The sequence below is a fragment of the Manis javanica genome, chromosome 9 (assembly GCF_040802235.1).
Source record: "Manis javanica isolate MJ-LG chromosome 9, MJ_LKY, whole genome shotgun sequence".
Taxonomy (NCBI): Eukaryota; Metazoa; Chordata; class Mammalia; order Pholidota; family Manidae; genus Manis; species Manis javanica.
Genome location: NC_133164.1, coordinates 14187569 through 14214801, shown reverse-complemented (window position 1 = coordinate 14214801; position 27233 = coordinate 14187569). Strand labels below are relative to the sequence as shown.

Below are 27233 nucleotides of genomic sequence, written 5' to 3'. Positions count from 1 at the left end.
TTTCCCAGATGTCCAGGATGAGGCTTCTTGTTCACTGCGAAGCCTTGACCCTGGCTGACTTACCAGGGCTTTGAGCTCCATCAGCCTGCATCTCACTAACACTTTCCTCTTGGGGACACAGGAAGGAAAGGTCTGAGTGGAAAGAGTCCAGGGGCAGGAATCTGGGCAGGGAGGGTGTGACAATAAGTGCTGAGGCAGAGGCAGTACCGTGGAAGAAGAGGTGCTGGAATCCAGAGACGGCTAAGGAGGAACCTGCGGGATTGAGAGACTAGACAGGGGTGGTGAAAGAAAGGCCAGTGATGGCATCAAAGTTGCTGGCTTTGAAAAGGGTGGGTGATGGTTTTTGAGGGATTTCCTGGAATCCAGAGGAGCCAGTTCAGGGTGCAATAGGCACTCAGTGCATAGAATCTGGAAAAATAAGGTAATGCTGGGAAAACGAAATGTGAGTATCATGGCTATCATGAGGATGGCAGTTTAGGGAAGAGGAATGAATGAGACACTGGGCGGTCAGGTGAGTGAGGAGGCCCAGGAAGGAAGGAAGGCTGGGAATCTTAATTTTGGGGCAGTGGTTCTCAATGGGGGTGAACTTTGCTCCCCATAAGACTCTCTGGAGGCATTTCTGGATGTCACAACTAGGAGAGAAGTTAGAGGCCACAGATGCTGTTAAACCTTCCGCAATGCACAGGACAGCCCCCCATAACAAGGAATTATCCAGCCCCAAATGGCAATTTAGCCAGCAAGAAGTTGGGGGGCAGGTAAGATGGGAGAGGTTGGTGCCAATAAAGGCAAAGAAAGAAAATGTTTTAACAAATGGGATGTGAACAGGGCCAAGTGCTGCCTGGGAATGAGGAAGAAAACTGGTCTTTGAAAAGCTTTTGCAGTTAGAAGGTTATGAGTGACAATGGTGAAAACACACTCAGCAAAGTAATGGGGTGGAAACCAGGTTATAATAGGGTACTGAGACCCGGGACACTGATGGGGAGTCTCTCTCAAGAGTTTGTGGGTGAATAGAAGAGGGAAACCAGAGAGGAGGCAAGGAACAATTTTTTATTTAGAGCAAAGATCCTGTTTCCTCTATTATTTTTTATTTTTTAAGGTATCACTGATACATACTCTTATGAAGGTTTCACATGAAAAACATTGTGGTTGCTACATTCACCCACATTACCCAGTTCCCCCCTCCATACTCCACTGCAGTCACTGTTCATTAGTGTAGTAAGATGCCAGAGGGTCCAATCATAATACCCCTTAATCCCCTTCTCTCTCCTTCCTCCCCTCACTCTACCTTCCCCTCCCCTTTGGTAACTGCTAGTCCCTTCCTGGAGTCTGTGAGTCTGCTGCTGTTTTGTTCCTTCAGTTCTGCTTCATTGTTATACTCCACAAAAGAGGGAAATCATTTGATACCTGTCTTTTTCTGCCTAGCTTATTTCACTGAGCATAATACTCTCTAGCTCCATCCATGTTGTTACAAATGGTAGGATGTTTTATTTTTATGGCTGAGTACTATTCCATTGTATATATGTACCACATCTTCTTTATCCATTCATCTACTGATGGACACTTAGATTGCTTCCTTATCTTGGCTATCGTAAGTAGTGCTACAATAAACATAGGAGTGCATATATTTTTTTGAATCTGAGATCTTGCTTTCTTTGGGTAAATTTCTAGGAGTGGAATTCCTGGGTCAAATGGTATTTCTATTTTTATTCTTTGAGGAACCTACATATTACTTTCCACAATGGTTGAACTAATTTACATTCCCACCAGCAGTGTTCCTGTTTCCTCTATTTTTCCTGTAAAATGAAAGCTATCATTTACTGAGCACTTATTATTAATGCACTAGGCAGTGGCTGAATGCTCTTCATACACCATCTTATTTTAAATTCACAGTAACTACTATTTCCATTTTACAAAAAAGGATACTGATCCCCAGTTGAAGAAATGCACTAAAGATCAGAGGCAAGAAGTGGGCTTTGAACTTGGAAGTGTTGGGTGTCTCTCCTAAATTTGTTGACCAGCCCCAGTCTGAGTCAATCCGGAGGCCGCCACCATGTCATGTCATTAGTATAAACTCAAGAGTTATCAAATGGGGCTCCTATTACTCAGGAAATTACAAGGGTTTAAGGAGTTGTCCTAGGAGCCTGGGATGAAGACTGAATATATTTTGTGTAGCACTTTCCATGACCTTGCATCCTCTGTACAGCTGGCCCTACCTCTATTCTGTTCAGCTCTTTGAAAAGCCGGTCTAAATTCCACTTCTCCCTTCCTTGATCCCTAATCACTACTCAATCTACATTACCCACTCTCCCTTTCCCCCACACTCCACTAAAATAACTACAAAATTTGCCTGCATGTTGCCATAATCGACACTTTGTAATGTCTTTGTCTTACTGAACCTCAGCTGGCTGCCTGCTTGTTACCGAATGTCCATCCCTTTGGCTTCTGTGGCTTTATTTCCCCATTCTCTTCCACTCCTCTAACCATGTTTTTTCTCACCATTCCTTGTCTCCCGGCTCCTCTGCCTGCAGCTCACACCTTCATGTTTCTCTTGGCTTGTCTGTGAATCTCGCTGCAGCATCAACCATATCATTTTGTGGGCTCTCCCTGGGGGGATTTAATCTACTTTCAGGGTTTTAATAGCTATTTAACTCCTAAATGTGTATCTGTAGATCTCTAACCCTGCCCATCAGTTTGAGCTGAAGATTTCATATGTCTGTGAGATTTAATGTCCACCTGGACATTAGTATAGCACCTCCCAAATGAATTTACCATTCTCCACTCTTTCCAATTCAACACACAACTCAAGAAAGTGCACCTCCCACATATAATCAGTCAAGCCTTTTAATCTAAAGTGTCCTCACCCGTTCCTAATGCTACCCCTGCTTTAGGACTTATCACCAGCCTGATTTACAGGAACAGCTCATAATGTGGATCCCTACAAGATTTCCATCTGCTTTCAGTGAAGTCATCTTCCATACTGTTGCCACACTAAGCTATCAAAACCTAATTTTGCAGTCGGTAAAAATGGCAAAAGATCTCATGACATGTAAAAACACTTGTAATATATTGCTTAGTGCAAAAAAGCAGACTCTCAAACAGTATGACCATTATGATCCCATATACAGTTTTTTAAAATGTGTACATATGACCCCAAAAATGAAATGAAGAACACACAACTAAATATTAACAGGAGTTATCTTCCAGTGGTAGATCATGGATGGTATTTTTTATTGGCCTAGTTTTCCAAGCTTTCTGCAATGAACACATATTATTTTTGAAGTCAGCAAAGACATAAACCCCACCAATCTATGATGTCAATTTCTTCCTTAAAATCCGGAGCTAGCTCTCTGCTGGTGGGATGAGAACCAAGAATGTTTTCATGGCACACAATGACCTGGCAACCCCATTCCTCTCTATGTTTTAGAGCGGTGGTTCTCAAACATTGGGGTGCCCACCCCCAGAGCTTATGATTCTGTAATTCTGGGGCAGAGCCCAGGAATCTGCATTTCTATCAAGTAATTTGGATGCTGTTGATCTGGGAACACATTTTTTGAAATTATTACTGTGGTGAAATATACACAACATAAAACCATGTTAACTACCTTAAGTGTACAGTCCAGTGGCTTTAAGGGCATTCACAATGTTGTGCTACATCACCATTATGCATTTTCATAATTTTTTCATCATCCCAAGCACAAACTCCATAACCATTAAATATGAATTCCCACTTTCCCCCTCCACCCCTCCCCTGGAAGACTTGTTCTACTTTCTGTGTCTATGAATTTACCTACTCCAGGTACCTCATATAAGTGGAATCATAGCATTCCATTGTTTGTATACAATAATCATATAATTGTATACACCACATCTTGTTGATCCATGGATCTATGGATGCACATTTGGGTTGTTTCCACCTTCTGGCTACCGTGAATAATGCTGCTATGAACGTTGGTATACAAATATCTCAGTTCCTGACTTCAATTCTTTTAGGTATATACCTAAAAGTGGAATTGCTCATTCATATGGTAATTCTATGTTTGACTTTTTGAGGACACACCATACTGTTTTCCACAGTGTCTGCCCCATTTGTATTCCCACCATCCATGTATGAGAGTTCCTGTTGTTCCACATCCTCATTAGCATCTGATATTGTCACTGTTCTAGGTGTATAATGGTATGGCATTGTTTTAATTTGTATTTCTCTGATGATACATGATGTGGAACATTAATTTCTTTTAGACTTCTTAATTGTGTGCTTTTTTTAAACTGGTTTTTCATAATATGTTCTTAATGCCTCTCAAGGCCATCTCCTGAGATTAGATAAACAATAAAGATGAATCATCTTGAGTATATTAAAGTTTACACAAAATGTTTACACAAAATAAAAAGTTTACACAAAAATATGTAAAAATCAACTGACACACAGTATTTTGTCACCTACCCCCAGTCACCAAACTCCACCAGAGACCACTGGTTCTCAGTCAGCCCCGTGTGGGCTGTAACTGTGGGCTTCCTGAGCCCCCACCTCCGCTCCTTTGGGCCTACTCCTCCGCTCCTGGTCACAGGCCACCCACTGGAAGCTCCTTCTGCCCTACGGGGCTCAGACCAGCAAGCATGACGCAGCCCTGTCACACTCAGCTCCCCACCTGGCTTGTACTACGCCCAACTCTGGCTCAATCTAAATACTTTTACACGTCTCAGAATTCTGAAATTAGAGTGCCCAACCGCACTTTGTGTTTCATTCCTATTTGGCAAATCCCTTACTGATTTTGGAGCTGCTTACTCTTTCCCCAATATCCACACCCTCAAGGTCCTCACTCCACTGTTAGACCCTCCCCTCAGCTGCCTCTGAGGTGACCACCTCACTTCCTACTCCCAGAGAAAACAAGCCCTCCCTCCCGCACTGCAGCCAGAAAGCTGGGCATGACTTTTGACAACTTCTTTTTCAAGGCAGTAAGTAGCTACTGAGTTACTTATTCAAGTCATTTTAAGTTGTTAGTTAAGGGAGAGAGGAATTAAATAATTCTAATTATAAATTAAATATAATCAAGTATTTAAAAACTTTTTCTACAGCAAAATAAAAACATGCATTACCGTTAAGAAAGCCACATTAAATACATTAAAATATGGATGATTTTATAAATAAAAGCATTTTAAACAGTAAAAACATGATACACGGTTACTTATATATAGGTCAACAACTGATTTTGAAAATATAAAGACTAAAGATGACATCCCTTTTTTTAAAAAAATTTAACTTAATTTTACAAAATTATCAAAAGTTAAAAAGTGCTACATATTATGCTCTCATTTTGTTCCATTTTTAAGGCAATTACAGCACATTAGACTGTTTAAAAAAATGAATTAGGACATAAGGCTCATCCTATATTGCCTAAAAATGAAAACTTGAAAGACTTTCTAGGCAATGGGATACGTTGGAAAGCTGCCCGAGTTCAATGTCAGGGGAGGCTGTCATCTGCTCAGAGCTATTTCCTGTTCTTGGTCTCAGAAAGTTTTCTCCTTCTGGCCCACTCCTATAGAAGAGTCTTTCTATGCCTATTGATTCCTAATTTTCAGGAGAAAAGATTTCTGAAAGAATTTTGATATTTAAATCCTTCATCAATACTGAAACTCTTCTAAAGGTTAAGGGATTTTGCATTTGAATTTTATATAAAAAGTCATGAATCTAATTTCAAATGAGAAGAACACTTCATTGGGTCACTTGATGTCATATCACTGGTCCAGGTAGGATAATTTTCTTCTTTCTCCAAAAACTGTCCTGACTCTACAAATGGTGATTGTACTGGAAAGGGTTCTAATGCCTTTTCTGCATTCTTCCAGTTGTGAAAATTCTCTCTGTACCACTCAACTGATAGGAAAAAACAGAAGACAAAAAGAAAAAGAAAACACTAAATACCAGTTAACCAACATTTACTGAGTTCCTGCTAAGAAAGTCTTTGCCCATCAGCTAATCACCTAATTTTACTTAGATTCTTAACCTAAGCAAGGATCAGTCTTGCCTAAGGGTTGCCTGATAAAAACTATTTGATTTTGAACTAACCAATTATGTTAATCAGAAGATATTTCATCACCTAAAAATTTAGATTTAAAAATCAACAATTTTTTTCTGTTTAATTTCTAAAGGCCTTTAATACTAAATGTGCTGGTATATGTGTTTAAGACATTGTGATTTAAGGAATTCAGGGGGAAAGTGGGAGAAGCCATTTACACTGGTTTTAAATTACAGGGAAAAAAAGTGTAATCTTGTTTATGTAAATGTAGCAATACTATATTGTAGGCATAGTGAGCTTCCTTCTGTTAATATGTAAAATAGTTTTATGTTGCTATACTATTAGTCAAGCTTTTTAGTTAAAAAGTAAATTATTTTTGAATCTGACTTTTAAAATTCAACACAAATATTCTTTCTGTAAGTCAAGCTTTGAATCAAGACTTTTTTTCTACATTTGGGTATATCTTTTCTCATGAATACATTTCTAAACAGCTTTAACATACATACACAGACTTTATATACATTTATTTTAATGGCTATTTCTTCACATACTAAATTTGTTTCCTTTTGTTTCAATATAAAAAAAAACAAGCTACCAGAAGACTGCAATTGACTATATTACATCAAATCTAAGATGCCACTGAACTTAAGATGGACCATTATTTTCCTTACTACTAAGGAAGAAAAAAGCTGCAAATAGTAATTACAGGACACTAATGATTGTAAAACACATACCTTTTAAGGATGTGAAAAAGTGAAAAAATGTGTACCTGAGAATGAAATAGGTATCTGATAAGTGCTCAAAGGAAGACTGATCAGAAGACTGATCTATGAAGTTCAAGATGCTAAGGAAATACATTACTATTGTTAGAAATAAAGGTAACAATTTGAAAAATGAAAACAATTTATCACAACATTCTGCTGAATTTGTAGGTGTTTTAAAAATAAATTATTATCCTGTAAATTTTTCTGAATCCTCTCCCAAAATGATCAATTCATAACATACTTGTTTTCTTTATTCCTTCTTCCCAAGGCACTTTAGGTCTCCATCCTAAACCATGTATTTTTTCTGACGTCATTGGATATCTCATATCATTGGTAGGTCTTGGAAAACAAAGCAGATTTAAAATGACATTGTGGATATATATGTATTTACATATTTGAGTATGAAGAGAAATAATGTATGTCTATGCATATGTACCATAATTCAAATTTTTCTTAAAAAAATTCTCCCTGAGGACACACTTGTTTTAGAAAATTTGTAAAATAAAAGTATACGTTTTTAAAAACCACATGTAATCCCAGATACCTAATCCTGTCTGTAGTTTATCTTTTTCTTATTTCAAACACAATCTACATATGAATGCAGCATATCACACAAAAATGTTTGGTGAATGAATAAATTAATGCACATAAACTTATTGGGACTCTAATGTCCCACACCCTGGATCAGGTACTTTATATGCATTATAATTAAATCTTAAAACACTTTCATAAGCAAGATATTATTATCCTTCTTTCATTTTTGAGGAAACTTTTGACTTCAAAAGGGTCATAACTCTCTATGAGTCACAGAGCTATTAAATAATATTATATTTTGTTCTTGTGACCTTTATAATTAGGAAAAAATATTTCAACAGAAAACTCAAAAGAGAGAAACTAGTTTCTCATCAAGTCCATATATATTATAATTTCATAAGCACCTAAGATTTCACAACCTTCCCCCAAATTTTAATATGTTACTCACCTATCATTAACATAATGAACCCAGTTTTCCATTTCAGACTCTGAACTGGTCTCTTTGATCTGTCAAAATGGAGAAGGCTTTTGAGTCAAATTATAAAATAAGACTAGAGAATAATAAAGGCAGTCAGTAGCTGACTCAAGAACAAACTGGGGGAAACTGCTAAAATGAACAGCATTTTAGCAATACTTTCTGTACCTTGTAACCCAAATTCCATCTAATGCCCAGAAGAATACACATTGTATAAACTATGGGGGAAAATGAGTATTTTTGTCTTTCAGTTATTACTCAGTGTGATATTGTGATTTACAATAAGAAATACATATTTGGTCTTCATCCTTGTTCCTAGCATGGAGCTCCTGAAACCCCTGGAATTTCTAAGTGATAAGAGATAGAGGTGTCTTTTGCTATCATAATAAGTCCCTTTTAACCACACCAGAGTTTATGTTAATGAGTGATTTCTGGAAAGCCCCTAAGGATGGGGGCTGGTTGCCAGGGCAACCAACACATGATTACAGGGATGCAACTCAGCTCCCCTTCCCCACCTGTGGGAAGGGGCGAGCAGCTGAAGCTTGAATCAATCACCAGTGGCCAACAATTTAATCAATCAAGCCTGATTAATGAAGCCTCCACAAAAACCCCAAAGGATGGGGTTTGGAGAGCTTCTGGACCGCAGAAAACATGGAGGTGCTGGTGGGTGGGTGTGCACCCGGAGAGGCATGGACACTCCACACCCCTTCCCTCATACTTTGCCCTTTGAATCTCCTCCATCTGGATGTTCCTAATTTATATCCTTTGTAATAAACTGGTAATCTAGAAGCTAAACTGTTTTCTTGAGTTCTGTGAGCCACTTAAGCAAAATACTTATTTCCAAAGCACAGGTGGTACCCAGGTCCTGTAACTGGCTGGCATATGAAACAGGGCAACCTTGTGGGGCAGAGACCCTAACCTGTGAGATCTGATGCTCTCCCTGGTACATTATGTCAGAATTGAGTTAAATCATACGATATACTGTTATCTGAGAATTGTTCCGTGTAGAAAACGCACAGTACAGAAACATTCTGAGAGTAAAGGAAAACAAAAGTTTTTCCATACACTAAGTCTCCCTTTCTACTATATCCTGAGATTTATAATTGATGTTCACTCAGACATATACACACTCACAACTATAATTATTTCCATATCATTGTTCCTTGATTCTAGAACACACAGTTTTGTATTTCTGAAATGGAGGTATTTCTTATAATGGGTATGGACATTTAATGTATTAGGATTTTTTTCTGAAAACTGTTATTAGATGAGTGATACAATTTCAAATAATGACGATCTTAGCATATGTATGTATACATACTCACAAACTGCACTCTATACTCATTCACTTTTAGATTGAGTAAACTGTAAATTGGTGATTTTGACTAAATTAGTGATTATTGACTCTGAGTAACAACTTTGAAAACATTAACCCTTATGGTGTATACATACCAGTTGTATTAGTTCTTTGGCAAGCTGGAGAACTGACATTTCAAAACTGGTTCCAATGTTGTAAATTTCACCTGGTTTCCCCTTTTTGAGGACAGTGAGAAATGCTTCTACTACATCAGTAGCATAAAGGAAATTTCTTGTTTGAAGCCCTGATCCATGAATGCAGCTAAGAAGATTAAACGAAAAGGAATCATAAAATATAAGAAAGTAAACTCTCCCAAACCTGGGTAACGCACTGACCGGGTACAATCCCAGAGAAGCCAATTACCATGGAGATCTCAGAAATTTCTTACTGAAAACATAAACTCTGATGCCTTTTATAAATTTTATCCGTAATTCTTAAATGATCTCCAAACCTTCTGACAGTACTCACTAAGAAAGTGCAAACCAAAAAATATTTATTCATTAATTTTAAACTTTACACTCATTTTGAAGAAATTGCTACTATTCTTTGTATTAAATAAATCCTTTGAAAAAGCAAAATTAGATAAAGACAGATGTTGAATTTTAATGCTATAACTCAAAAGTTCTAGGATACATCATTTAAGAGTTGAAATTATTTGGTAAGTAAATTACAAAGATGGATTATAAATATAACTATTTTAAAAACTATTACACTGACTGTAGAAGAATTCTTAAATTTGTTGGGACATTCAATTCTATGGCCTCCAACTCTAAAACATTATGATTTTCAAGACAGACTGTCACCAAATACTATCAATATATTCAATATATCAGAAACACACGTGGGTACAAAGGTAAATAACATACCATTTCCTGTTGTGTTGTAGTAAAGATATAAATTTTGGAATAACCTAAAAGAATATTTAAATATGATTTCAGACATTGGAAATTCACTCATTAATATGAACCTGAACTCATAAAAAAATGGAAAGATTACTACTGTTACGAAGTATTCATGTGGATAAATTCTAATTCTTCTTATCAGAAGTTCAAGAAAAAAACCATTACAATTTTGATAAGTACAAGAACTCTAAGCTTCCTATTTCACAAAAACAACTTATTGGCTAGGTAAATATGAAGAAAAAATGATACAAATAGTGGAAAAATTCAGAGAAAGTCTTCGTGAACAGTTTGGTTCCATCACAAAGCTCCCCTTTGTGCTGGTTTCGTAAGGCAGGAGCCGCACCTCACTGACTGCCTTATATACAGCGCCCACTCAGTAGGAGCTCGTGAAACCAATAAAAAGTAAACCCCAGTGCCACTGAATTCAAAGAAAAGTTAGGTTAAACTGGGTGAGATAAATTATGAAATTTATAATAAAACTGTTAAAGACACTTCAAAAATTAAGCAAAAGTAGATAATAATACCGGCAGATCATATGGCCCTTTCGTTTGGGCAAATAGACCAATGCACCAGCTGGGAAGTGAAAAAACCCCTCTAAATTTAGGGAGAGAAAGCCATAGTTACTTTAAAAAATTGGGCTTAATGGTACAGAACCAACTGCACAGGCATTTTCAGCTCTTTAACTCCATTTCTTTATTCACTACTTGTATTATTTCTGAAAGACATTCAGGCCTGCAACAATAAAGAGGAATTGGGGAACAGTTAACCTGCTGACTGTAAGACAAATTTATGTACAAGCTTCCTGCATTGTTCTCTAATTAGCTTTTACATTTCTAGATGGCAAATGGAAGGAATCTTAACTAGCATGACAGCAGGGACGGGGGTACTCCGTAGTGCTTTAGAATTCTGCAAAGTACAGGGCGTTCTCACCTAGGTCATCTCACCAGATTCCGCAAAATCCCTTCTGTATATTGATTTCCCCCTCAATTTAATGACGATGCTCAAAGGGCCTGAGTCATGCCTGCTGGTGAATATCAGGTTGAGACTTAAACTCAAGACCTGAAAACACCAAACCTGATGAGATCTGCACGTAGGCTAAATAATATTTATAGTTATGTATCATTACAGCATTAATCCTTTTGGACAAATAACTGAAGAAAGATTACTTTAAATTATGAGAAATTACAATCTCTAAAACACACTATGAGTTCGTAAGTAAAATATACCTTTTCTGGATATTGATGTGGTCCATAAACATTACTGCTTCGTGTGATGACAACTGGAAACTTAAAGAGTATTCAGCATTAAGGTAATGAAAGGTCCAATAATAATGAGCATCTAAAGATAGCCGTTTTAAAGTAAGGGGGCTGTTGGCTAAGTAATTGCACACACCGTAAGGATAGAAATGAAGGGATTTTTTTTTTCTAATGTAAGGTTCTTGAAAAGACAGGAGAGGATGGGATTCAGATAAAAGCAGCAGTTCCAAAGGAAGAAGAGTACTTTCTTTATTGGAAAAAGGGGAGGATGAACATAGACGGAGGCAGGTTAGTAAGTTCCATAGCAGAAAACTAAGGACATTTCCACCTCATTATTTTGAGACTGTCGCCAGGACTCTAAGGTTAGTTAAGTTCTACTTGGTTCACACAATGTAGTAAACAGGTTTTTTAACTCCCTAATATATAACTTTTCTCAATCGATGTCTTCTACTCTAAAAGTGAAATGTTACTAATGCTAGCTGGGAGTTTTAACACGTAAGTCCAAAGAAAAATGACTGGAGAGTTCTTACCTTGTATCGTTCCCAGTAAGATTGCACAAAACACTCAGCAGCTGCTTTAGAGGATGCATAAGGATTTGTAGGTTGTTTGGGTGAAGATTCATCAAATTCCTGATTTTAAAAAGAGATATTTTAAAAATGAGTATTATGCCTCCTTTCTCAGTAGAAAAATCAGAAAACATATTACAAACTTGAAATGCTAATCACTACATTAAAAAAAACCTGTTGTTGAACCCCAACTATGTGCCTAGCATTTTTCTAAGTATTTTATATATAGTAACTTCTTTAAACTTCACTACAACCCTGTAAAGGAAGAGAGAACAGCAAGCAGACAGGCCCTGAGACCAGAAGTGTGCCTGAGGCACTGCAAGGAGGTGTGTGAGGAAAGAGAAATGAGAGATGAGGTTGGACAGCGAGAGGGAGACCAGCACACACAGAACTTTGAAGGCCACCATAAAAGCACTAACAGGCTTTGAGCAGAGTGATGTCATGATCTGACATATTTTAAAAATCACTCTTGGCTGCTATATTGGACCTGATGTAGGACCTGATGACAAGGGTACAAGAAGAAAGAAGTTCACCTCGTAGAAATTGCAAAGAGAATTGAAAATGGTTGCTTCTAGAGTTGGGACTGGGGACTGAGAAGTGGTCAGGGTCAGTGGTGTCTCTATAAGGTTTTTCAAAATACTTGATCTTTTTTCACTAAGTATGCGTTTTGGTTAAAACAAAAACACTAGAATGGGGTCACTGCAAATACTGACTATGAGAAATACAGACTAGAGAATGGAGCCATCTTTTTGCATAAAAAGTAGTTACAAATGATTTCAAAAGAAGAACAGATTCCATTTTCAACAATAATTTCATACTTATGCCTTGACATTCCAAAGAAAGGGCTTTCCTGAGCAGAAGAGAAAGGTGAGCAGGCAGTATGCGGCAGCCTAACTTATATGTGCTTCGGCCCATGGGAGTGATGTTCATCATATATGTAAGACTGGGGACAAAAAGGTGACATCTGCTGCTCTCTTGTAAAATATTGTCATTCAAATTACATAGAAATCTGCATGGAGAATAGGTTGTCATTGCCATTTGGGGTGGCATTATTTAATTTGAAAAGAAGATACAATGCAATAACATTTTGGGAAGTCCCATAAATGTACCTAATCAGAGGATGAGTAGGTTTCAGGAAGACAGATTTGTGTCTTGTTCCATGGTAAGTTGGTGAAATACACATTTTCCAAGCTTACCTGATCAAGACTGCCTCCATATACTTCATCCGTGCTGACGTAAATGAATTTCTCTACTCTGGCTTCATGAGCTGCACTTACCAGAACGTGAGTGCCATACACATTAACATATGTAAACTCAAAAGCACGTACAAATGAAAGATCTAAAAAAAAGAGAGAGAAAGATAGAACAATTCCACCCAGGCACAAAACAAATATCAAAAAATAGACTTAGGTCTAAGGTAAGCGCTATTCATTTCTCTTCATTTACCACAACTGCAATAGTTGTAAAAATAACATAAAAACACATTACTATGTACAATTTCTTTAAGCCTAAATTACACAGTACTTTCTTAGAACTTAAAAACTATCGGTGCTAAATTTGTAGAAAACATTTTTTATTCTAAAAAAGAAAAAAAAGCGAGACATTACAAAATTTAAAATGTTTTTAAATTAAAAAAAATGTTTAGACTTCTAGTTTCTGCCAATAGAGGGCTCAGCTTTTCAGATCAACCTGTTATTGCTGAAAAGAACAATAAATGATGGATAAATTATTTTAAAATAAAATCTAGGAATCTCTCCCCAACATCAATTGACAAATAAAAAAGTCTCTGGCACAAAGCCACCACCTACTGCAGCACTATTACAAACAGCAAATATAGGTAATAAAACCTAACCACAGACCATCCACACAATGCAGTATACTATGAAAATAAAAAGGAATGAGGGATATCTCTGTATTCTATTATAGACTGATCTCCTATATATACTGTTACTTATAAAAAGCAATAGGGAGAAAGATATGTATAGCCGGCTACCATTTCTCTAAGAAGGGCAGTGGGTTATAGTTTTTTAAAGGAAAGATAAACTGTAAAGTAAAGCATATAAAGTTATCTACAAGTAAAAGAGGAGAATACAGTGGAAAGGACAGGGGTAAAAATTAGACTTTTCCAAATACACCTTGTTTGGTATAACTTTGGAAAACCATGTACATATTTTATATAACTGAAAAACAACTCAAAAAGGAAAAGAAGCAATTCCTAAATATCAAAAGCAAAAGAAGACAATTATCTGTGTGTTTACTTGGTTATATAACCATGCAGGGAGGAATTTACTTAATTAAATAAAACAAAATAATTTGGTCATATACTTAGTAGAAAACTACGTAAGGACAAAAACCCGCCTTAAAAGGGTTTTCATACTGCTATGGGTAATATTGGTATTGCTCTTCTCATACTACTGTGTGTATTATGGGATAAAGTAAATGAGCAATTATTATGGTGCTATCAGGAACCAAGGTTTTCAGGGTAAGGAAAAGGAGATATAAATGTAAGGTTGTTGAGGTTAAATAAGAACTCTGAATTTGAACTAGACATCTCAGTATAAATTCATGATAAACTTAATCTTCAGTAAATAGACAAATAAACACAGATTCCCTAAATCTATCCACTGAAAAAGCCTAGAAACAAAGTCCAGTCAGCAGCAGATTGTGCCCAGATTGTGGCCAGATTTGGAGAACATGATTAACCAACTCAACCTAATGGATGTGTACAGAACAATGCACCCAACATTTGCAGATTACACATTCTTTTCAATACACATGAAACATTTACAGAAAGGAGCCATGCACTGACTCAAAAACCAGGTTTCTGTTCAAGAACTTAAATCATACTGTATGTTAACTAACCAATATAATTAAGCTAGAAATCAATGACAAAAAGATAATAAGAAAATCCATACATGTTTGGCAATTAAGATATATACTTCTAAGTAACCCATGGATTGACAAAGAAATCAAATTCTGAAAAATAAAAGATACTGAAAATAATGCACATGAAAACTTGTGGGATTCAGATAAAGCAGTACTTAGAAGTACATTTACATAAATCTACCTAAAAATTTAGGGTAAATTTATACCCTAAAATGTATAATTAGAGAAAAGTTGAAAATTAATAAGCTAAATATTTGTCACAAAAAAGGTAGAAAAAGGATTAGAAAATAAACCTAAACATGGTGAAGCCAAGAACTGAAATTCATTTTGTAGAAATGATACTGATATGGGGAAAAAAATCTGAATGTAAAAGGCAAAACAACAGCTTTTATGAAAATAATGTAAGAGAAAATGTCCATGACCTTGGAGGTAGGAAGAGTTCTTACACAGAACATGGGGAGTGCTAACCCTAAAGGGAAAGGTTGATAAATTGAACTCTATTGAAAAGAAGAACTTCAAATGATCAAAAGGCACATTGAGAAAGTGAAAAGGCAAACCACAGATTGAAAAAACGTAGCCAAAGGCTTGAGCCCAGAATATATAAAGGGCTTATAAAGATCTTGAAGTAAAAGATTAACAACCCACCAGAAAACAGTGGAGACCTAAACAGAAACTTTTCAAAGATAAGCCAATAAGAAAGGAGGAAGGATAGTCCGATAAACAAACACAAAGGTCGTTGACCTCATCAGTAATCAAGGAAAAATAAAAACCAGGAAAGACTGACCACTGGGTACAACTGCTTTATCATTAACCAAGTAGAAGGACTTGCTCCAAAAGATATGAAAGCCCTGTATTAGTCATCCCATATAATGTGTAAACAGCACAGGGACCGACACACAGACAAATGAAGAGTCAAGAAACAGATAACTCATGTAAGGATACTTGATATGACTGGGCTGTGAGAACTGGTGAACTTCTCCACAAGGGGTAAGTGGTCCAATTAGCATTCAAATAGAAGAAAATTAAATTGGATTCCTATCTCATACTATGTACAAAAATCAATTTTAGATGAATTAAAAATCTAAATGTGAAAGGAAAACTATAAAAGTCTTCAAAGATAATACAGGAGAATATCTTCATGACCTTGGGGCAAGAGAGAATTGCTAAGGCCCCCAAAAGCCATAACCATACCGTAAAGGGAAAGATACATAAATTCAGCTATATGAAAATTGAGAACATCTGTTTATCAAAACACATAGAAAAAATATGAGAACATAAGCCAGAGTGGGAGAAGACATTTGTAATGGATATGACAAAGGACTGGTATCGAGAATATATATGTGTGTGTGCATATATACATACATATACATATAAAACTCCTACAAATCAATGAGAAAAAGTTAAGTAACCCAATTCAAAAATGGGCAAAAGGTTTCAACAGCAATTCACAGAAAAAGAACTGGCAATAAACATATAAAAGATACACAGATTAGTTAGCAATCAGGAAAATACAAATGAAAACCACAATGAGATACCACTACACACTATTTAGACAAACCAAAAAGGGAAAGATTGACAAAACTGAGCTACAGTGAAATCAGGAGCGACAGGAGGCCTCACATGCTCCTGGAGGAGTGGGAACTGGCTCACTTACTTTGGGAGACAGCTGGACATTATGTTGAAATATACACGTCTATGGTCCCAGTTACATATTGAGGGAAATGTGTACTTGTGTCACCAGGGCACATTTGTAAGACCATTGATGACAGTATTGTTCAAAATTGCCCAGAAATGGAGGATGGCGGTGTGAGTAGAGCAGTGGAAATCTCCTCCCAAAAACACATAGATCTATGAAAATATAACAAAGAAAACTCTTCCTAAAATAGAGACCAGAGGACACAGGACAACATCCAGACCACATCCACACCTGCAAGAATCCAACGCCTTGCGAAGGGGGTAAGATACAAGCCCCGGCCCAGCGGGACCCAAGCGTCCCTTCCCCCAGCTCCCGGCGGGTGGAAAGAAACCAGAGAGGTTTTTTTTTTGGCAAGTGCTTTTGGGAAGCCTTAAAGGGACAGGGACCCTGGTGCTGGGGAGGCAGGGCAGCAGGACCAGTGAGCGGGTGCCTGGGACCGGCACCTGAGGACAAAGAATATCGCGCATTTTTCCCTTTTTTTTTTTTTTGGCGAGTGCTTTTTGGAAGCGTTAAAGGGACGGGGACGCGGATTCCAGGGAGGCAGGGCGGCAGGATCGGTGGGCGGGTGCCTGAGACTGGCGCCTGAGGACGGAGAAAATCGCGTTTTTCCCCTTTTTTTTTTTCTTTTTGACAAGTGCTTTTTGGAAGCCTTAAAGGGACAGGGACCCCAATACCAGCGAAACAGGGCAGCAAGACTGGTGAGCGGGTGCCTGAGACCGGCACCTGGGGACAAAGAAAATCACGCGTTTTTCCCAATACTAGGAAGGCAGGGTGGCGGGACCGGTGGGTGGGGGCCTGGGGCCGGCACCTGAGGACAAAGAAAATCACGCATTTTTCCCTTTTTTCTTTGGCGAGTGCTTTTTGGAAGCCTTGGAGGGACGGGGACCCCAATACCAGGGAGGCAGGGCAGCAAGACTGGTGGGCGGGTGCCTGGGACCGGCACCTGAGGACAAAGAAAATCGCACGTTTCTCCCTTTTTTTTTCTTTTTGGCGAGTGCTTTTTGGAGGCCTTAGGGGGACAGGGACCCCAGTGCCAGGGAGGCAGGGCGGCAGGGCCGGTGAGCGGGTGCCTGGGACCGGCACCTGGGGATGGAGAGGGTCGCGCATTTTTCCCTTTTTTTCTGGCGAGTGCTTTTTGGAGGCCTTGGAGGGATGGGGACCCCAGTGCTAGGGAGGCAGGGCGGCAGGACCGGTGGGTGGGTGCCTGGGACTGGCGCCTGAGGACAAACAATATCGTGCGTTTTTCCATTTTTTTTTTTTTTTTTTTTTTGGCGGGTGCTTTTTGGAAGCCTTGAAGGGACAGGGACCCCCAGTGCTAGGGAGGCAGGGCAGCAGGACCGGTGAGCGGGTGCCTTGGACCGGCACCTGAGGACAAAGAAAATCGCGCGTTTTTTCCTTTTTTTTTCTTTTTCCTCTTTCGTTGTTGCTGTTGTTGTTTTGATTTGGAGAGTGTTTTTTTGGAAGTCTTAAAGGGGCAGGACAGGACACTTAGACCAGAGGCAGGGAATCTGGGGATCTCTGGGCACTCTAACCCCCTGGGCAACAGGGAGCACAGAGGCCCCTTACGGAGATAAATAGCCTCCCGGCCGCTCCCCCTCCAATGGGGCTCCACCACTTTGGAGGGGCAGCCCCAGCCAGGCCACACCCCCAGCAACAGCAGAGATAAACTCCATAGCAAAAGGGCAGGTAGCAGAAGCCCTGCCTGCGCACAGCTGACAAGCATAAGCCACTAGAGGTCGCTATTCTCCCAGGAGAGGAAGGCCACAAACCAACAAGAAGGGAAGCTTTTCCAGCGGTCACTCGTACCAGCTCTGCAAACTATCTCTATCACCATGAAAAGGCAAAACTACAGGCAGACAAAGATCACAGAGACAACACCTGAGAAGGAGACAGACCTAACCAGTCCTCCTGAAAAAGAATTCAAAATAAAAATCATGAACATGCTGACAGAGATGCAGAGAAAAATGCAAGAGCAATGGGATGAGATGCAGAGAAAAATGCAAGAGCAATCGGATGAAGTCCGGAGGGAGATCACAGATGTCAGGAAGGAGATCACAGAAGTGAAACAATCCCTGGAAGGATTTATAAGCAGAATGGATAAGATGCAAGAGGCCATTGAAGGAATAGAAACCAGAGAACAGGAACATATAGAAGCTGACATAGAGAGAGATAAAAGGATCTCCAGGAATGAAACAACACTAAGAGAACTATGTGACCAATCCAAAAAGAATAATATTCGTATTATAGGGGTACCAGAAGAAGAAGAAAGAGGAAAAGGGATAGAAAGTCTCTTTGAAGAAATAATTGCTGAAAACTTCCCCAAACTGGGGAGGAAATAATTGAACAGACCGTGGAATTACACAGAACCCCCAACAGAAAGGATCCAAGGAGGACAACACCAAGATACATGATAATTAAAATGGCAAGGATCAAGGACAAGGAAAGAGTTTTAAAGGCAGCTAGAGAGAAAAAGGTCACCTATAAAGGAAAACCCATCAGGCTAACATCAGACTTCTCAACAGAAACCCTACAGGCCAGAAGAGAATGGCATGATATACTTAATGCAATGAAACAGAAGGGCCTTGAACCAAGGATACTGTATCCAGCACGACTATCATTTAAATATGATGGCGGGATTAAACAATTCCCAGACAAGCAAAAGCTGAGGGAACTTGCTTCCCACAAACCATCTCTACAGGGCATCCTACAGGGACTGCTCTAGATGGGAGCACTCCTAAAAAGAGCACAGAACAAAACACACAACATATGAAGAATGGAGGAGGACGAATAAGAAGGGAGAGAAGAAAAGAATCTCCAGACAGTGTATATAACAGCTCAATAAGCGAGCTAAGTTAGGCAGTAAGATACTAAAGAAGCTAACCGTGAACCTTTGGTAACCACAAATCTAAAGCCTGCAATGGCAATAAGTACATATCTCTCAATAGTCTCCCTAAATGTAAATGGACTTAATGCACCAATCAAAAGACACAGAGTAATAGAATGGATAAAAAAGCAAGACCCATCTATAGCTGCTTACAAGAAACTCACCTTAAACCCAAAGATAAGCATAGACTAAAAGTCAAGGGATGGAAAAACATATTTCAGGCAAACAACAGTGAGAAGAAAGCAGGGGTTGCAGTACTAATATCAGACAAAATAGACTTCAAAACAAAGAAAGTAACAAGAGATAAAGAAGGACACTACATAATGATAAAGGGCTCAGTCCAACAAGAGGATATAACCATTCTAAATACATATGCACCCAATACAGGAACACCAGCATATGTGAAACAAATACTAACAGAACTAAAGAGGGAAATAGACTGCAATGCATTCATTTTAGGAGACTTCAACACACCACTCACCCCAAAGGATAGATCCACCGGGCAGAAAATAAGTAAGGACACAGAGGCACTGAACAACACACTAGAACAGATGGACCTAATAGACATCTACAGAACTCTACATCCAAAAGCAGCAGGATACACATTCTTCTCAAGTGCACATGGAACATTCTCCAGAATAGACCACATACTAGCTCACAAAAAGAGCCTCAGTAAATTCCAAAATATTGAAATTCTACCAACCAATTTTTCAGACCACAAAGGTATAAAAGTAGAAATAAATTCTACAAAGAAAACAAAATTGCCCAGTAATGTAAGCAATTCAAATATCCATCAAGAGTAAAATGGATGCACAAATTGGGGTATATCCTTAGAATGGAACACTGCATGTCACTGAAAATGAACAAATTACACCTACACCAACTACGTGGATGAAAGAGCAAGACCAAAAGAAGTACATTTTATACTATTATAAAAATGTATAAATTTATAAAACTTAAAAACAGACAAAATTAACCTCTATTGTTTAGGGATAAATACAATGCAAAACTATGGGGAAAACCAAGGGAAACTACATGTTTAAGATCAGGGAATAAAGCAATAGTAATACTACTAAAGAGGGTTCAGCAACATTCTGCTTAGGTGATAGCTACAGGGGTATTCACAATACCGTTATTCACTTAACTTTGCTTCTTTTTATCTGTAACTTTATCTGCATTTAACTTTACTTCTAAATTCTTTTGAATATATTTCACAATGTAAAATATTGGACAAATTACTAGGTATATCAGATGCACAAAACAGTACAAATAATAATATAATGTTCAACTGTGTATCCACCACCCAGCTTAAGGAAAATAGCATAAAAAAATACAGTTGGAAGGCCCATCTCCCCAAAGTGATCACTATCCTGAATATGGTGAACTCAAAGTTTTAAGATAGCATTCAAGGTAACATTTCAACCTACACTAATAAAAGAGATTAGTGAAAAACACCAGGCACCTGGATGACAGGGTAACCAAGGACTTGTTTTTCTGGTAGAGCAAGGCAAATGCTCTTTCAAAGACACATATTAAATACCTACTTGTTCAGCCCCATCACTGGACTTTGATTTAGGCTAGGTAGTCACTGGAAAAAAAATCTGCCCCTCAGAACTGTAACATAAAACAATGCTTACCTACATGTGTTTGTGCAGCAAAATGTAGTACTATATCTATTTTCTCTGTTTCAAAAAGCAATTTCACAAAGGGAGAATCACATATGTCCCCCTATAAAAAAAAGCAAACATGAAAAAATTAAGTTTCATTCAGCACTCTCCCACTCATAATGACCATTTCACTATATGAACCAAAAAAAATTGAAAGAAAAACATTTAATAAAATTAATAAAAAATATCTTGAGAGTGCAATGAAAGAGCCAAGTAAGTACAGGAATGATGTATTTCTCCAGCATCCTAGGATATAAATTACTCAATTCAAAATACTTTTTTCAAAGAAGTGTCTAAAACAGTATTTTATTGAGCACCAAGTACTACTGAGGGCTGTGGCTAGCTTTTTTCCATAACATTCTTGACAACCTAAGATCACTATATTAACAGAAAAAATTTTGAACATACTGTGAAAAGTTTGAGATAACCATCATTGAAATATATTTGAAGTAAGTATAACAACTGGAATGACATTTTTAAAAATGTATTTCACCACAAAGAAGTAAGGTCAAGGTCATAAGTACTTCTGATGTTATATGTACATTTAGTTCTTCTGAAATTATGTATTCTCAACAATTCTTTAGTGAGGGAACACTTTCAGATGGAAGAACAGAATTAATGAGATCAGTATATTCTTTCAAATTTGTGGTTACAAAGAGTTTATAAAATCACTTAAAAAAACATATATCATGAGATAAAGACACTGATATTTGACACTGAAACTTCCTTTCGCTAATCAGTGGCGTGGCTCTCTGGTTTATACTTTGGACTCTACCAAGAGTGGCTAGTAAGAATTAGCCTTCCCATGCCAACCAATCCAGCTTCTTGGAGGACTAGTCCTGTGGTCTGTATGGAGGTATTTTAAGCTGTTGCGTGGCCTAACACCCCACATCATACTCCCAGCAAGGCTCTCTTCAGAAGGCTACCGAGGATCTAAAAATCATATACCATGTACAGTTCAATCAGCTACTCCTAGATTGGCCAAGGCACCAAAAATCCCGTGCAGCAGCTTCTATGTGGTGTCAATCTAAAGGCAGTATTCTCAATAGCATGTGGTGTTTTTGAAAATTAAAAGGTCTTTCATAAGTGTGCTTTCCAAGCCCAAATTATACAAGTTGTAAAATAGAGAGATAAAATGTCTGAATGTCCAAAGAGGAACAGTACAATAATCATATAAGAAAACTTTCATACCTGTATAAATTTGTAGTTTTGTTTGTCAGAAATGTTTTCAAGATTCTTTAAGCTTGCACAGTAATCCAGCTAAAAATAAGTAATGAAGGAATGGGGTAGATAAAGAACACGAAAAATAGTAAGAGTTTTTCCCACTAAATATCAATTTCTTTTAAAGACTATAGATGCTCTGATTATAATACAAGAACATGTCATCTTAAAGTGTCTGCTCTTTGTGCTTTGAGTGGTTTTTGATATCTTAAAAGTAAAGACAAAAAACAGGTAATTTCGTTGCCATATCAAAATACCAAAAACATTACTTTTTATAAACCTCTCCTTTAAGAAATTTTCCTGCCTAGATTTGACTTCAGCCACTGGTGGCTAGAAAAGGTGGCTTTATTTCTTACTGAAAAGGAATTAGTGATTGAAAATAATCACAACAATGTTATGCACATTGTAACTCTTTGCACTTTTTCCTGAGTTAGCAATTAGTAAATAAACATACAGATGGAGAAAAAATTACTACCCATGACAGTAAAGCAGGCAAAAATTCATAAGACTTACAGATTATTCTTTGTCTATACATTTTTACTATTATGTTTTATAAAATTAAGGTAACTAATTACATCTTGTGTTTAAAGTAAAAAATCCAGTGATTACCAACCATGGCTTTCCAACTCTCCAGGGGGACTCCAGTTGTTACACAAAAATTCTCAAAACTATATTAACTGCACTTTAATTTTAAAAATAAACATAATTTTCCAGGAGGTGGCAGTTACAAAATAAACTAATAAAATCAAATAATCAGAGTATCCCAACTCCAAAACAAGGTTAACAATCACAAGACTACACTAAAAATAGAATTTAGGGTGAAGATTTTCTTTTGGTAAAAATACTGCACTTAAACCTCACCAAACCCAGAAGAATCCTCAGCCTTTTAAAATGTAAAAGTGTCTAAAAACATTTATATGTGTACCATTTTTGATAAATAAAGCTAGCCAAATGCAAAAAAAAGAAAGAAAGAAATACTGTACTTAACACCTTGACTTTATGGGCTATCATAATACATGAAAAAGTTTCAAAAAAACTTTGTATAAAATTAAACAGCATGATCACATGACTATGTAGGTCCCTAAGATGCTAAAATTAAATTAAAAAATTGAAATTCAGCATGACAGAACTCTAATACTTTTTAAAAAATGTAAATAAGTCTCAGTGCACTAAGCTCATTTTTATAAAACTCACCTTGTCTAGATTTATGATCATATAGTTTGGATAATCTTCTACTAAAGACACAATTACATGTGATGCACTGTAAGAAAAAAGTATATCTTATTAGTAGAAAATGTAACCTTTATTCCTAAATTCTTGACGGTTACCCTAAGCTATCCAGTATTAGTAAACTATCCAATGATACCTTTAAATTTTTACAAAATAACAGAAATATAACCACACTGACTATACAAACACCCACACTTTTCACTAACCTCAACAGTATTGATATAAAAAGTCTTACATTTCCTTTATACTACAGAGAAGAAAGATTTTACTGGTCTTGGGTATAACAAAAAAAACAAGTTTAACCAAATGATGCTGCTCATACATGCTTTGAGTGTAGGAGTAAAGCAGGTGGTAAATACAATGCGTGGTGGTCAGTGCAAATGGTTTCAAACGATCATGTATCTTTTCTAGGATAATTGAGATAAGGCAGGAACATGGGACGAGCTTTATGATTAACTCTTCCTGCTTAGGATGAAAAATGCCAAGATATAAACAGTACAGAAGAACAGGAGGGACTCCATCTTAAGGCTAAGATTCCATTTTAAAAACCAGGGAGTTAGGAGGTAAGATTCCTAACATATTCTTGGTAATCAACCAACAACTATCTTAAAGCAGGGAAAGCAGTCCTAACTGATATGTTCCCAGTGTTTGAGGATAACCACTAGCTTGGAAAGAATAGGATCCACAAATTCCTTGTTTTAAGTTTATCTTACATTATCTAGAGGACTGACTGTGAATGGTGACATAATGCCTCTCACCAGAAAGAGACATCATCAGACCACATGTCAAGCCATACGTCACCCACCAGACTCCTGCCTTTTGCCCCATTCTTGAAAACATCAAAAGACAGAATCCTAAACCCTTAACTGCACCTCCTCTCTGAGTTGCCCGCACTCCTCTTTCTTCAACTGTGTACATTTTGCCTTAAATAAAGACTTCTCACAGTTCAACTTACTGTGTTTTGTCTCTGCGCTCTTCAGTGGGGCCTCTGCTGCTTCACTATGTCATTCAGTTTTCTAGACTTACGCACAAGTCTTCACTCTCTCTGTCCTACATCAGCCAAGTAGGGAAGGGCTATTAAGATCTCTAATTTGGGCTTGCAAGTTCCCATCATCTGGGTGACCTGAACAGTATTGCAGCTCTACGACCAGGCTCTTTAGTAGCTTGCCCAAGTATCTCCTTCCTTCGCCTTTGGGAAGTTCTCAGAACATAATCTCACTCCATCCAGTGCTCTGTGGATCCCCCAAATCCTGGGGGTGGTAGGGACTTAGTTCCCAAGCTGTGCAGATTCAAGTGGACACTGGACACTAGGTGACCCTGGCTTTAGGAGCTGTCAAGGGATCTGCTCCTTGCTGAGCAGGAGTTCAACAAGCTTCCCTTTCCTCTCTCTGTTCTTCCTTGCTCTCTGCTGCCATTCATAACTCTTGCTTTAATGAATTCCTTCCTTATCTTCGCGTCTGACCTGTTCAAGATTCTTTCTTGTCCAGGGTCAAAAACCCTCCCCCGTCCAGATTGAGGTTTGACCTAGTGCTCAGGGACAGGCCTCCCCAGATGCAGCTACACCACAACATAATTATGTAAAAATTAAGTTAATATGAGGATAAGAGTTGTCCATGTTCACAGTAATCCTACTGCAATTGCTATTTTTTGGTACAAGCATTTGGTGGTATAAACCAGAATCTTCAGGGAGGGGTTCTAGACTAAACCTAGGTTTCCAAGGCTAATAATGGCTCAAACCATCCTGAGCTGAACAGCCATAGTTGGTGGCTGCTGGGTTTCAGAGGACCGTGAAGTGGAACCAGATGAGATGATCCACCAGATTTTATCATATACACCAAGATGTTGGGCTCCCAAGAACAAGGGCAGCTCTTGACCAAATTATGAACCAAGGGTTTGTACTTGACAACCCTTTCACAGCATTTTCTAGGATGTACCCTTCCTGGACCAGCACACAAGTACCACCCTTGTATGTCTAAGCTCCTCTTCTTATTGAATGAAATTAAATTGCCTAGTACCCTTCTCCAAGTCATTTTCAGATTAGAAGTGGTGATTTTGTGTATTACTAGGCTGGGTGTGTGGGAGAAGGATTCCCATGTTCCTCTTCTTCCACTGGACTTTGGGATAGTTTCCTGTTTGTACACATGCATTCATCCACTCAATAATTACTGAAGATCTTTATAAAATGAGCCAAACATTCTTTCAGATGCTGAGTGAATACTCTCTGCCCTCATCCAGTTTACATCCTAGAGCAGGGTTGCAGGCAATAAGCAAACAGAGATAAGTACAAAATGTAATTTCACACAGTGAAAAGTGTGTTAGTTGGGAGAGGGGCAAGTTTAGATAGGGTGATCACGTAAGGCCTCTCAGAGGAAGTGGTATCTTAGTAAAAATCTGAACTGAGCGATGCACACCGCCTATGCAAAGGGGAAGCAAGTGCAAAGGCCTCAAGACAGGAGGCAGGAGCCTCCTGTGCTCCAAGAGCAAAGGGCAGAATGGCAAGAAATCAGGCTGGAAAAATAGGGTTTAGGCATTTGAGAGTCTTCTAGGTATGGTAAGGAGTTTGGATTTTATTCTAAGTCTGACAGGAACCACTGGAGTAAAACTCTGCACACTTATTTAATAAACACTGACTTCTGTATTAGGAACAGACTTTAGGGGAACAAGAATGGAAGCACTGTGACCAATCAGGAGGCTACAGTAGCAGTCTAGGCAAAAGAAGACAGCAATATGGGCTAGAATAAAAGGGTGAGGGGGTTAAGAGGTGGCCGCTTTGGTAGTAGGGAGAGAGAACTTGCTGAATGAACGTGAGTGTGAGAGGAAAGAGGCACCAATCTTTAGTGCAAGTCAAAGCACCAATAGAGGTTTTTTTTTAAGTCTGCATTATAAATGAATGCTCTACCATAACCTCAAAATCTCCACGCCTGCATGTGTAAGGCCTGTGCACGGGGGCGGGGAGAGCTCTGGAGGTGGGGGCAGCTGGGGAGAAGCTTATTGTAACTTGGGCGCACTCCTGACAGGTGCGACTCTGACCAAGTAAGGCCAGGCAGGCGGGCGGATAGTACCACAGCACCTTTGCTCTGGGAGGCGGTTTAAAGAAGTCGCAGTTTGAAAGGAACCACGTCTTCGCAGGCCAGAGAGCGATGATGAGATAGGATGATCCCGGTCGTGAGCTAAGACCCTGCCCACATCAGGCCCCCGAATCAGGTCCCAAGTTGCCCAGCACAGGCAGAGCCGCAGAAAGAGGCGAGGATTTCTGGGGAGTCACTACTCGGCCAGCGGCACCGTTACCTACATGAAACCAGCACCCCCGGTCACCAGCACCCGCTTCGCAAAGCTGCTGGGAGGACCCACGGGCTCCTCCGCCCGGCCCGCAGCCGACATCGCCCAGCTCAGCAGCACCCGCCACCATGAAGCGCCAGGTCTATAGACCGTGGGCCAACTCCACCGCGACTTTCTGCGACGTGTCTCGCTGCCCCGACACGTCAACGAGGCAGGTAGGGGCCGCTTCCGGGGCTGCCCTGCTTATCCCCGCCCACTGGCGGGCTGGGCGGGCCCCCGGGTGCGCGGGCTGCGCAGTGCCACTGCGCAAGCGCAGCTCTTGACTGAAGCGGGTGGGCTAGGAGCTATTGGGGTGTCCGGGCCACTGAGGCCTGGAACGTTTTGGGGGCCAGTGACACCAGTGTGGAGATGGGAGGTTGGAATTACAAAATAGTGCTTTTATTTTGTTGTTAGTGTGATTACAGACAGAGCAGGCTGCTTGCAATCCTAGTAAATATGTACCCTA

At 38.8% G+C, this 27233-nt stretch overlaps 1 protein-coding gene across 2 annotated transcripts; it reads right to left on the bottom strand.

Annotated features, from left to right (window-relative positions):
* Nucleotides 1-1045: 1045 nt before the first annotated feature.
* Nucleotides 1046-26942, bottom strand: TGDS (TDP-glucose 4,6-dehydratase). Of its 2 annotated transcripts, XM_037024776.2 has the most exons (13): nt 26742-26871; nt 24405-24499; nt 23414-23480; nt 22190-22258; nt 20969-21059; nt 13062-13204; nt 11830-11928; nt 11270-11329; nt 10008-10051; nt 9237-9402; nt 7758-7816; nt 7017-7114; nt 1046-5869 (listed from the first exon to the last, which is right to left on the bottom strand). In XM_037024776.2, the coding sequence occupies exons 3-13, from the start codon at nt 23432-23434 to the stop codon at nt 5679-5681; spliced, it is 1041 nt and encodes a 346-aa protein (XP_036880671.1). In that variant the 5' UTR covers nt 23435-23480; nt 24405-24499; nt 26742-26871; the 3' UTR covers nt 1046-5678. The 2 variants fall into 2 exon arrangements, with proteins under 2 accessions (XP_036880671.1, XP_017509156.1); XM_017653667.3 differs by lacking the exon at nt 24405-24499 and having other exon boundaries at nt 1047-5869; nt 26742-26942.
* Between the last annotated feature and the right edge of the window lie 291 nt (nt 26943-27233).

Excerpts from the sequence above, each read along its gene's own strand:
- TGDS (XM_017653667.3), bottom strand. The coding sequence starts at position 26,830 with ATGTCGGCTGCGGGCCGGGCGGAGGAGCCCGTGGGTCCTCCCAGCAGC. Across the intron at positions 22,259-23,413 it reads TGATCATAAATCTAGACAAG|CTGGATTACTGTGCAAGCTT; the intron begins GTGAGTTTTATA and ends ACTTATTTTTAG. Across the intron at positions 5,870-7,016 it reads AGAAGGAATAAAGAAAACAA|TTGAGTGGTACAGAGAGAAT; the intron begins GTATGTTATGAA and ends TTTTCCTATCAG.